The sequence below is a fragment of the Schistocerca serialis genome, chromosome 4 (assembly GCF_023864345.2).
Source record: "Schistocerca serialis cubense isolate TAMUIC-IGC-003099 chromosome 4, iqSchSeri2.2, whole genome shotgun sequence".
In the NCBI taxonomy this organism is placed as follows: Eukaryota; Metazoa; Arthropoda; class Insecta; order Orthoptera; family Acrididae; genus Schistocerca; species Schistocerca serialis.
The window spans coordinates 59,499,243-59,512,787 of record NC_064641.1 but is presented as its reverse complement, the minus strand read 5'-3'; the positions used below and the strand labels follow the sequence as shown (position 1 = coordinate 59,512,787).

The following is a 13,545-nucleotide window of genomic DNA, read 5'->3' as shown; positions in this document are numbered from 1 at the left end:
CACCCAAATGCAACAGCCGAGCACTGTTTTGCGTCCTATCCTGCAAAGACGAAAGGCAAGAGAGACTATTAATTGAAACGTATTGAAATGAAATAATGCAGTAAAACTAATGATTAATTCAAATTATAGAGAAAAGTAATGATGCAATACAAATGAAACATACCCTTTGTCTACTCTTTCTAGTGTTTATGAGAAACATTAGCCTGATGTGCCCTTGCAATTTCTTCAATGTTTGGAGATTTATTTGAAAGACAAACTCTCATTTCCTCATCATTACATTGAAAAGTTCCTCTCATTCTTCTTTTATAGGAATCCAATAGACTTCAAGAGACAATTCCTTATGCTAAATCATTAGTTCTTCTTCTTCTGTTAATGTTAAGCCGAAATCACCTGAAGTTTCAATGAATGGGTTTCGAATCCAGTCGTACTATTCTGTGTTGAGGGATGGAAAATATGAACTCAGTTTCTCTTCTAAATATATAAAATGATCTACTACTATTGGAAGTATTTCCTTTATCCATGTGCTGCTTATCTGTGGGAACATTTCCAAGTTACCTTGCACACCTTTTCTTTTCCATATTTGCAGTTTTCTGTGAAACGATTTAATTTTGTTGGTGGTTGTGAGGATATTTTCTTCTTTCCCTCGCATACTACTGTTCAAAATATTGAACTGCTGAAATATATCGGCCAAATACTGCAATCTAGCAATCTGAAATTCACTCCGAAGGAAGTTGCAAAAATGTAAATGTTTCATTTCTTCAAAAAACACAAGAAGTTCTTGTTAGCTCATGCAAACAGGTAAGTACTTTCCACCTTGACAACCACCTGACTTCTGTGTGTAAAAGCAACAATCCGTGTTCTGAGTCCATATCGATAAACGGATTTTGACAGGTCTTGTTTTAATAAAATTTACCATCCGAACAACTTACTCTAAGACTTCTCTCAATTTTTCTCCCATTGATTTTGCTGTAAGGCCTCCCTGTGAAGAAAGCAGTGAGTTACAATAACATTCATTTTGTCTTTCTACGATATCACAGCCTACCATTGAAGGGGTGCCATCTGTATAAGTGCCTACACATGATTCCATGTTAACTGCCTCTTATTAAGATAATCATTTAAAATGTTGAAAACATCCTCACCTTTAGTAGACACACACAATTCTTTGCAAAAAAGAAGCTGATTTACTATTTGATCTTGAATAATGAAACAGACAAATGCTAAGAGTTGCAATTTGTTGGTAATGTCCGTTGATTCGTCAAGTTGCAATGCAAAGTTTGAGTGCTTGAGTTTATTACTGAATACATTTTTCTCAATATCAGTAGACATTTCTATAATAAGCCTGTGAAGTGAAGTGTATCATTTGACAAAGGAATCTTGCCTATTTTCATAGCTGATTCATTTCCTAGCATCGTCGTGACCTTTTTTTGCAAGCAGGCAAAATAAAGGACTCACCTATAGTATGAGCTTTCATACTCTTTGCTATTAGTTCAGATACTTGGTAGGAAGTGATCAGAGCTTTAAAAGAATTTGCTGCCCTTGTTTGATGTTCAGACAATCTCTTGAAATAGCTTACAGATTTATCTTGAATGCATTGTTTTAAAATGTTTGCTCAGTTTACTAGGAAGCAGGGATTCAGTTGCCATTTTATACCCACATACTAAGCGTAGTGGGAAAGGATAATCTTCACTCTCAGTCCAAGTGAAACCACAGCTTAAGTACTTACGAGTAGGCCACCATTTTGCTTTTTTACTTGCACTTAGTGTTTGTTCACTTCCAGAATTGGATTCTTCAACACCATGAAGGTTTTTCAGAAATCTGTCCATTTTATTCAATTGTATTTTGCATATAAGATTCACTTTAGCACTTTCAAAATAAACAGTACGCTGTACACAAAACACAAGTCCAACTAATGCTAACAACACCTCATTGACAAATCACCTGAAAGCTCAGCAATAACACAAAGCACACAACAATGAAAACGTGTTTTCCTTCTGGGCATGGATTCTTGTACCTCCAAGAGGTAACAGTGCTGCCAACGATAATTTTCAAGTTCCGTTAACTTTGCTGGAAGCTTCTGTCATGAATCCACTGGATCTCTAAAGTGCAGTGGAAATGATGTTTCAGAAGTAGCAAGGCTTCATGAACAACAATGATCATGTTCACATGTGCTACTCATCTGTAGTGAAGAACATGAAATGAAATTCATTTAGTCACGGACTGCTCAAGGTCAAACAATAACCAGCTATCATGGATAATTTTCTCTCCCAGTTTCTCTTTTCAATAATATTTTGTTGACAACAGAAAGCTATGCACTTTCACTAAAATGTTATTAAAAAGTGACTGGTTGTCGATGTTATTTGTAGTTGTTGATGCACTGTCATGGTACCTAAATAGGTCATAATGGCCAATAATAATAATAATAATAATAATAATAATAAGCAATTCATTTCCTATGTCCTGTTGCAGTGCTACTTGGAGTTAGGTGAAATAGGTTTGCAATCATTGGGAATAGGATGGAACCTTCGGAATTCTATGGACAAGTCGTGATCATATGCATAGCGCACAAGTCTCAATTTCAGCGTGGCTACCATCATAAAAGAAAAATGTCCATAGGCAAATCAACTGTGAAACAAAAGCAGGACACAATGATAAAATCTTCTCGGATTGACAGCCGAGTCACATTGACTCGGCTGTCAACCAGAGAAGATTTTATCATCGAGATTCGCCGAGAAAGCCTGCATTCTCATAAAAAAGCACTACACGATCAGATAATATCTGTAAGAGTTTCTGTCAGAAAAATCCATCAGTTGTCAAATATTTTTTCACAGTTTTCTTCTGACTGAACATTTGGATCTGGCCTGAAATCCATTAACACTTGACAACACAGTGGATTAACTCAATATTTATTTTCAAACTTTAAGAGCACCACAAGTGTCATACCGTTTGGTTAAGGAAAGAAGGCAGGGAACAAGGCATGCGAAAATAATTTGCACGGCTCTTACAGAGCGAAGGGTTGTGAGAGAGGGATGGTTAGGAAAATTTCACGACCAGTGCTAGTTATCCACGGATGCTTGTGTGCCCAGTACTGCCCAGCGACTGAGATAGTTATATTTTACACACAAAAGTAAAAAGGGTTCACAAAAGTGCACTATTTCTATAAAAAATTGTGAAGTTTAGGTAAGGCTGTTGTAATGCAGTTCTAATGCAAGGAGTTGAAGAAAATGGCATTTGAGGCATTTATTAATTATGAATGATCATGAAGAATTATGTTTTAAGAAACTTGCAGTCCATGGTTGTAGTCTTGCACTGCAAGTTTTTTTACAACATATCAAATAAGTTACTGTTTTGACTTCACCAAACTTTACCGTGAATAAAGTGTTACATTCATAAATACAGTTACATTCATTATTAAATAAATTAATCACTACCACCTCTGCATATTGTTATGATTGTAGCAATGTGACAATTATCTGTCCGTTTTGTTTCTCCAGACCGCAGCATTCTGCCATCTGAATAATTATTTTTCTTTCCCCACTGTGAATTACACTTTCCCTAGAATTCCTTACACTTCTCGGTAGTATAAAGGATGACCTCAGTGGGACAGCAATGGCTTTATCATCACTCATTATTTTGAAATACCTTTGGCCAGTTCCCAAACAGCCATTTCTGTTAGATAGCTAATATTAGCAGCAATGGAAGAGAGAAGACAGTCGGCATGAAATGTTCTGAATACTGTCAACACTACAAGGTGAATAAGCCACCTTATTTCCTTACTCAAACTGAACTATTTGACAAAACTTAAGGACTCTTTCCTTATTATACTTGTCGTGAAATGGATAAAATTGAGTTACTATATGCTCTTTTTTATTTGGCCATATGTTTTCCTAAAATATTATAGGGCACACCTGTAAATGATCTAGAGTGCACCAGTGCGCCCTGGCGCACACTTTGAGAACTCCTGCCATAGAAAAACAGGAGGAGACATCGAAGAAACCACTTCAGAAATACTCGGCATGAGATGAGGCAGACCACTCGGGTAGTCCCAGCCCAGACACAGGCTACTTAGCACAGGTAGATGCATTAGGGGATAATAATGTAGTATTCAACCCTGCTTGTAGCAAGCACATATGCAGCAGCCAAGGGTTAATGAGAGACTAACCAGGCACAACACACATCCTTACTCAAAACTTCAGTCTGGCAATACCTCTCCATACCAAACACTGCATGAACTGTCTTTTATGGCAAGTACTCCTATGTGTAGTGCCGGGGGTAGTTTTACTGTGCAGTACTAAAACAGGTACTATGGTATGTGTTAATGAAGTTGCAACTGAAGTGTTCACTGTTTAAAATTAAATAAATTATTAAATCTTATCCAAAGTGAAGAGAGAATTGACAAAAAACACACAAATGAAACATTTTAAAATAGAAAATGTTATTGATGTTAATGCATTCTAAATCCCTCTTTATGACGCCTGAGTTTATACTCTCTTAAAATCAGATTTAGGCTTTGGAAGGTTTACTTGGTTGCCACATTGTTGTTGTTAAAAAAAATCAAGAACAGTTTGCGTTTCAGAATGATTTCATTTTTGTGTGTCTTCTATCATAGATAGGATCCTTTTGACATGCTATATCTATTTTATTAAAAAAATAAAGCAGCCAAATAAGAAGGTTCATTCTGGTAGGAATAAATAACAGCTGAATTTACCTGTTTTAAAAGTGTAATACTGAGAATGACATGTAGTACCAAGAACGACGGGGATACAAGGAAAGATATGACAAAAAGGCTAGAGACACCGTTCAGCGTTAAGAGGCACTAGGTAGTTAGGAAATGTAGTTGCTGTTGCTACCAACATTTGAGGTTTGAAGTACTGAGAAGTCAGCAAAAATGTTGAATAATAGGCTGTGAGAAATGAGTAAGCTGACATAATCGAAACAGTGAAAATAAAAAGAGAACACAGAGAGGAGGTGGTACAGTAAAAGAGAGATAAATAGACAGATAAAGTAAAGGAGACAGATTTGGCAGAACAACAAAAGGAGAAAAGAAGAGGAAGGAAAAAGAGAGATTCAAGGAAGAGAAAGAAGTAAATCCAGTTCGAGGCTTCTGGTACTTCACTGTGCATGCAGTAGAGATGTTTTCAGTATGTGTGATTTGGTAGTGGCTATCAAGATACCTTTGATAACATCTTAAAATGGTTGTGCACAAATTCTGTGAATATGGTAAAATAGTCCTTGAATGAATGGAAGAAATAAATATTTGCTATATGCAACAGTATAGGCCCACATAAAAATTTCCACTAAGTGTATCATGTGGAAATAATTTACAATAATTAGTAAGGCATTCTTTTTATGACGGCTGCATTTTAGATGTTCCATGATCATACTGTCATAATGGAAACAACCATTGCTTGGGTTGATTACAGTTGTAAGTGGCAGCCATGACAAGACTTAATGTTTTCTCTGGGAACTACATAGAACAGACAGTTTGAATGCCTACCCTTGATGGAAATATATTAGATATAATAGCAACAGATATCCCAGACCTCTTTGAAGATGTCCACATTGAAACTAATAACATTGAGCTTGAGGCAGTAGTAGCATCAATTATTATGAAAGTACAGAGATCAACTAATACAAATAGTAAACTTGATAAAAAAAATAAAAAAACAGTAGTGTCAAATCTCAATGAGAAACTTGAATCAGTTAGTTCTGGGTTGGTGCATGTAGAAGAACTATGCCTCAAGTTCAGAAGAATAGTTGACCAAACACTATGTACCCAGTAGAACAGTTCTTGATGGGAGGGATCCAGTATTTCCCGTGTACTATCTCAGTAAAGTTACTTCTAAAGAAATAGCGACTAATGCACAGTATGTGCAAAACAAGGCGTAGGGGTGTAGATAGGGAAATGCTGATGAAACACATTTGGCTGTCAAGAGAGCAATGCATGAAACTTTCAGTGACTATCCTAACAGATTATTATTCAGGGGTATCTCACAAGACCCACAGAAATTCTAATCAAATGTAAAGGCTGGCAGTGTCCCCAAAGTTAAAAATCCAGACACCTATGGAGGACACAGGAACTAAAATTGAGGGTAGTGAAGCACACACACATGTTCACAAAGCAGTCAAGCAATCATGTGTGCATGAGGTGTGCTTGCTTGTGTGAATGAATGTATGTATATGTGTGTTTCCTCTTCTGAAGACGGCTTTGGCCAAAATGTGTAACAGTGCCTGTCTGCAACTCAACTTATCATATTTACAGTGAGTAGTAATCTGTCTTTTTCCTTATATTGTTGACTCATTGATAGAAGTAGAAATAACTTTAGGTGTGCTTCAGAGAAGTATGTTGGGATCCTTGTTGCTCATGTTCTGTATTAATGACCTGGTAGACAATATTAATAGTAATCTCAGACTTTTTGCTGGTGATGCAGTTATGTATGTTGAAGTACTATCTGAAAAAGTGGCACAAATATCCAGTCAAATGTGGAAAAGATTGGCAACTTGCCTTAAAAATACACAATGTAAAATGACGCACTTCACAGAAATGCAGAAAATTTGTATCCTAAGAGTACAACCCTCCCCCCATGAACCATGGGCCTTGCCGTTGATGGGGAGGCTTGCGTGCCTCAGCGATACAGATAGCCATACCATAGGTAAAATCACGATGGAGGGATATCTGTTGAGAGGCCAGACAATTTATTCTGTGGTTCCTGAAGAGGGGCAGCAGCCGTTTCAGTTGTTGCAGGGGCAGCAGTTTGGGTGATGGACTCATCTGGCCATGTAACATTAACCAAGAGGTACTGCGAACGGTTGAAAGCAAGGGGAAACAACAGCCGTAATTTTTCCCGAGGGCATGCAGCTTTACAATATGCTTAAATGATGATGGTGTCCTCTTGGGTAAAATATCCCAGAGATAAAATACGCCCCCAATCAGATCTCTAGGCGGGGACTACTCAGGAGAATGTCGTTATCAGGAGAAACAAAACTGGCGTTCTGTGGATCGAAGTGTGGAATGTCAGATCCCTTAATTTGGCAGGTAGGTTAGAAAATTTAAGAAGGGAAATGGATAGATTAAAGTTACATATAGTGGAAATTAGTGAAGTTCAGTGGCAGGAGAAACAAGACTTCTGGTCAGGTGAATACAGGGTTATAAATACAAACTCAAATAGGGGTAATACAGGAGTAGGTTTAATAATGAATAAAAAAATAGGAGCACGGGCAAGCTACTACAAACAGCATAGTGAACGCATATAGTAGCCAAGATAGACACGAAGCCCACGCCTACCACAGTAGTACAAGTATATATGCCAACTAGCTCCGCAGATAAGACGAAGATACTGAAGAACTGTACAATGAGATAAAAGAAATTATTCAGATAGTGAAGAGAGATGAAATCTTAATAGTCATGGGGGACTGGAATTCGGTAGTAGGAGAAGGAAGAGAAGGAAAAGCAGTAGATGAATATGGAGTGGGGGTAAGGATTGAAAGAGGAAGCCACCTGGTAGAATTTTGAACAAAGCATAACTTAATCATAGCCAACACTTGGTTTAAGAATCATGAAAGAAGGTTGTATACATGGAAGAGTCCTGGGTGCCTATTCTGTATCTTTCCGCCTTTGTGCCAATCGTTTCGGTACTCAAGAGCGCCAAACGGTCTAGTACTCGAATTAGAGCCCCTGCATTATTCAGTATACATTTTGGAAGCAATACCGTTTGGGTCTAGAGAACCGAAGCACTGTTGTCGGTTCGCGTCGTGCAAGCCAATCAAAAGCAAGCGCATTGAGCTGACGTGCATGCCTGCCTTCATTGTTCTTACCTCCTCCTTAACAGTATCAGGCACAGTATATCCATTTCCATGATTCTCAGCTGAAATGCATTGAAATTTTTACAGTTTCCATGACCGCATGTTTCCATGCATGCATAATAATGATATAAGTATTCTGCAGATTGTCGTAAATGCCACATTATGCCATCTTATTCTCATTCACACTGACATCGCATTTTGGATTTTACGTTTCGGAAAATGAGTTAGGTAGTGTGTAGTACCACATTGTACTAATACATCTGTAAAAACGCCTGAAAAATTGATTCTGAGAGTTTCAAAGAATAAGAAAATAAACAGAATGTGGCTATAACTTGCTCCTAGAGATCCAAATGATTAAGTAGCCCACTTCCCTGTATGATATGTCAACAATTTGGGTCTTAAAAACAAAATTGAAAAAATGCATTTTCGAGAGCTCCTGCAGTTCGCCAAAGTTTATAACATGCATCTCATGAATGAAAATGTTTCGTATATGGTGCTAGAGTCTAAAAATATTACGGCAGAGATCTTTCATCTCGTCTACTGTTGTTGAGGATTTGATCGCAGATAAATACTTGTGACAAGCAAAATTATGAAGATGACTACTGCTAGTTACATTCCCAGTAATTTAAATTGTGCTCTTAGATTCCTGTCTACCCTCATACTCGGAAATCACTACATATTCAGAAAAAATGGTGATTATTTCTGACAAGCAAAAATATAAAGGTCATTGACGGTTGTTTCATTCAATGCACAGAAATCACAAAATGATTACTGAGGAAGTGTGCTCTTACATGTAAGTAAAAACGAATATTGCTGAAAAATCTTAACTTACACGAATAACAATGTATCAGAACGTGTTGCATATATGAAGAGGAAAAAATGTTTTTGCACCCATCCGTGTGTGAACCCGTGTCCTTTCATATCGCATCCCTGTGCACTAAGCACTTGGCTACGCCAAACAACTGAAACAGAACACTCAGTTCTAATACTATTGCGTAGAGAAATGTAGGCTGACTTCAACACGTTTCGATAATTACTAACTAAACCATTAGTGGGAAAAAGTGCACAAAGTCACTAGTAATGTCAGTTCACACTCATGTAATATACGTAAGCATAGCTGATGTCTTGATATTTAATGATCTTTAAACTCTTATTTGCATAAAAATAAGAGAAAATATTGAATGAAAACTTTTTTGTGTAATCATTCACAGTAACAACCTGACCTCACCATATTTCTAACAAAGGAAAATAGTCTATTATGAACTCACTTTCCATCCGGAAGCGTCCTCTGGTGATTCTTTAGCAATACAATCACTAAATCCAAAGCTAAAACCACTAAATATGTTTAACATAACAAATTATAGTTGTACATAAACCACAGTTTACCGATCGACAGGGCCACACTGAAATCCAAAACCTCTCGGTACAATTGTCATAAAATCGGTGAGAGGACTGTTCGGTAACAGGTCTCAGAAGCTTGCTGAATAGGATATTTCGATGAAGAACTGAAGATGAAGTCACCACCAAGACAAACCTACTACACCGATCGGTATGAACGATACAGAATAGGTCCCCTGGAGACACTGGAAGGTTTCAGATAGATTATATAATGGTAAGACAGAGATCTGGGAACCAAGTTTTAAATTGTAAGACATTTCCAGGGGCAGTCGTGGACTCTGATCACAAGCTATTGGCTATGAACTGTAGATTAAAACTGAAGAAATTGCAAAAAGGTGGGAATTTAAGGAGATGAGACCTAGATAAACTGAACCAGAGGTTGTAGGGAGTTTCAGAGACAGCATTAGGGAACGATTGACAAGAACAGGGGAAAAACATACAGTAGAAGAAGAATGGGTAGCTTTGAGAGATGAAATAGTGAAGGCAACAGAAGATCAAGTAGGTAAAAAGATGAGGGTTTGTAGAAACCCTTGGGTAACAGAAGAGATATTGTATTTAATTAATCAAAAGAGAAAATATAAAAATACAGTAAATGAAGCAGGCAAAAAGGAATACAAACATCTCAAAAATGAGATTGACAGGAAGTGCAAAATAGTTAAGCAGGTGTTAGAGGATAAATGTAAGGATGTAGAGGCATATATCACTAGGGGTAAGATAGATACTGGCTACAGGAGAATTAAAGAGACCTTTGGAGAAAAGAAAACCACTTGTGTGAATATCAAGGGCTCAGATGGAAAACCAGTACTATGGAAGAAAGGGATAGCAGAAAGGTGGAAGGAGTGTATAGAGGGTCTATACAGGGGCGATGTACTTGAGGGCAGTATTGTGTAGGTGGAAGAGGACGTAGATGAAGATGAGATGGGAGATATGATACGGCACGAACAGTTTGACAGAGCACTGAAATATCTAAGTCGAAACAAGGCCCTGGGAGTAGACAACATTCCATTAGAACTACTGATAGCCTTGGAGGAGCCAGTCATGACAAAACTCTACCATCTGGTGAGCAAGATGATAAGTCACAGCTGCAAAATACTAACACGAATTCTTTACAGACGAATAGAAAAACTGGTAGAAGCCAACCTTGGGGAAGATCAGTTTGGATTCCGTAGAAATGTTGGAACACGTGAGGCAATACTGACCCTATGGCTTATCTTAGAAGATATATTAAGGAAAAGCAAACCTACGCTTCCAGCATTTACAGACTTAGAGAAAGCTTTTGACAGTGTTGACTCGAATATTCTCTTTCAAATTCTGAAGGTGGCAGGGGAGAAATACAGGGAGCAAAAGGCTATTTAAGTTTGTACAGAAACCAAATGGCAGTTATAAGAGTTGAGGTGCATGAAAGGGTAGCAGTGGTTGGGAAGGGAGTGAGACAGGGTTGTAGCCTATCCCTGATGTTATTCAATCTGTATATTGAGCAAGCAGTAAAGGAAACAAAAGAAAAATTCAGAGTAGGAATTAAAATCCATGGAGAAGAAATAAAAAATTTGCGGTTTGCTGATGACATTGTATTTCTGTCAGAGACAGCATATGATCTGAAAGAGCAGTGGAATGGAATGGTCAGTGCATAGGTTGCGCTGAAAATTTCAAATAAATACAATATGTAGATATGAATTAATTAATGTGACATGTAGCCAAGATAATTGAAAGAAACAAGTTTCATGCTGTACAGACAAAAACCTACTGAATTAAGTTCATGCACACACTGCATTTGTATTTAAGATTATATTTTGTTTCATCATTAATGCAATTAAATGTAGTTTCACAAGTACAGAAAATGAAGTACATTATTGCCAGGCAGTTAAGGTCATCACACAGGAATTAATTGGAAAAGTCCCTATGCAAAATGAATGTATGCAAGACAGCTGATATTATTCAGATTCTTTTTTCCCTCCATGAATATTATCTGTGCATATGGAATGTTATAAGTGCTGACTTTTTTGACCAAAAAGAAATGCGTAGAACATTTCATCACCACAGAGAATCTAGACATATTTATTTACAACTTGTAGGATTTTTTGCATAGGTTTATGCATGTAGACAATTTGTACATACACTACCAAGAATTGACCGAGCGAGGTGGCGCAGTGGTTAGCCCACTGGACTCGCATTCGGGAGGACAGCGGTTCAATCCCGCGTCCGGCCATCCTGATTTAGGTTTTCCGTGATTTCCCTAAATCGCTTCAGGCAAATCCCGGGATGGTTCCTTCGAAAGGGCATGGCTGACTTCCTTTCCCATCCTTCCCTAATCCGATGAGACCGATGACATTACTGTTTGGTCTCCTCCCCCAAAACAACCCAACCCAACTACCAAGAATCAAGGATGCTCATACCATAATTTGTAGGACGGATTGGGGTGTGTGGAGCATTTGAAATATTTTTGGAAGACGAATGATGACCTACAAGTAGCCATAAAAAGTTCCTGTTCAGACCTTGTTAAGAACTTGGCTGATACTGCTTTTTAAATCATTTTCTTGAAATAAAAATATCTTAGTATACTAAATTTTTTTTGTTTCTCTGAAAGCTGTGGCGGGGAAAAGGGAGGGTGCCCTTACCCCCGGGTATGGGTGACCTTGCCAGGCATACTTGATTTAGTGGAATAACTTTAAATCGATTGAGGAAATGATAATGGAATCTCCCTAGGACATTTGTACAACCAAAAAGTAGTTCATTGCTTTTGTACCAGACGTATCTACCTACCTTTGTACTTTTTCAATGTAATTATTGATTGCCAAAGTATGTTTTAAAGCTTTCAAAGGTGTCGTGCTCCAGTTTGATCCCAGAATTATTTCCACTTTTGACTTTTTCACTTGTAGTTACTGTTTTACTTAAAAATGTAAAACATCTTATTATGAACCAGCAAAAGGAAATATAAGTGTAGATCATCAGAGTAACAGTCATCTAGGATGAAAGATTACCAGTATATCTCAAAACCGGTGCTTCCATTACTGAGTCACTATTAAGAACATTGTAAAATTTAACAAATGCACCAGTCGTCTGTTCAAACCTCTGCTGCGAGCAAACATTTTGTCAGATTTAAACTGTACAGTGCACCATATATATATATATATATATATATATATATAGACACACACAGACACAAGCAGTCATTGCGCGGATGGATATGTGTGTGTGTGTGTGTGTGTGTGTGTGTGTGTGTGTGTGTGTGTGTGTGCGCGAGTGTATACCTGTCCTTTTTTCCCCCTAAGGTAAGTCTTTCCGCTCCCGGGATTGGAATGACTCCTTACCCTCTCCCTTAAAACCCACATCCTTTCGTCTTTCCCTCTCCTTCCCTCTTTCCTGACGAAGCAACCGTTGGTTGCGAAAGCTTGAATTTTGTGTGTATGTTTGTGTGTCTATCGACATGCCAGCGCTTTCGTTTGGTAAGTCACATCATCTTTGTTTTTAGATATATTTTTCTCTCATGGAATGTTTCCCTCTGTTATATTCTATTCATGGTAAGTGATACTTATATTTTTCTCTAAACAGGTATCGACGACATACACCACCTCCTCCGCGACGGCGAACACCTCCGCCCCGCAGACGTCCGAGATCACGCTCACGTAGCCCAGCACGTCGTCGCAGATACAGCCGCTCCAGTTCAAGTAGCTCACGTTAGATACTTCTTTAACTAAAGTTCTCTCTTATAACTGTTTCAGATATTTGACTTTCACTGATATGTAAACTGCACATTGGCAGTTGCAGAATAAAAATGAATTGTTTTGTTAAATAAAACAATCCAAAATCAAGAATTATTTTGATCAGTCTAATACTCTATCAGTGTTGCTTTTGTTCCAGCAGTTTTTTTATTATTTATTTTGTATTCCAGATTACATGATGTTCATTCAGTATTTGGTAGCATTAGTAGATTTAGAGCTGCCTTTATGTATCATTCTAAATTCACCCTGAATTTCTACATCCTAATTTAAAGTTGCTCTGCGTATTTCTGGGGTTGCCACAAGTTTCCAGACACAGGTTTAGTATTTTTCCCAGACAAATTTTTAGATCTGAAGGATAAGTAAAAAGGTAAGAAATAAAAGCCATTTCAGTTAAAAGGATTTCTGTGTTTATTAAAGAGTTAATTCAAACTTTGAATTAACAGCAAGTTTTTGCTCCTTTTCCTGTACAGAATTTACGATCTTTCCATGCAAGATAATGCATCAGATAGGACAAAAAACAGAAAAGAAATGTTTAGTGGGGTGACATTGTGCAAATTCCACATTGTTTTGCCAAAAGAAGCAAATTTTAACACGGCCACAAAAGAAAGGTAGCTGTTACTCGAAATTC

General features: G+C 37.6%; 1 protein-coding gene across 1 annotated transcript in view; it reads left to right on the top strand.

Annotated features, from left to right (window-relative positions):
* Window positions 1-13,010, top strand: part of LOC126473745 (RNA-binding protein with serine-rich domain 1-A-like) — a 57,210-nt gene extending 44,200 nt beyond the window's left edge. Inside the window, exon 7 of the mRNA XM_050100995.1 lies at window positions 12,748-13,010. Within this exon, the coding sequence (XP_049956952.1) occupies window positions 12,748-12,877 (130 nt within the window). The 3' untranslated portion in view covers window positions 12,878-13,010. The remainder of the gene's footprint in view (window positions 1-12,747) is intronic.
* The last annotated feature ends 535 nt before the right edge of the window (window positions 13,011-13,545 follow it).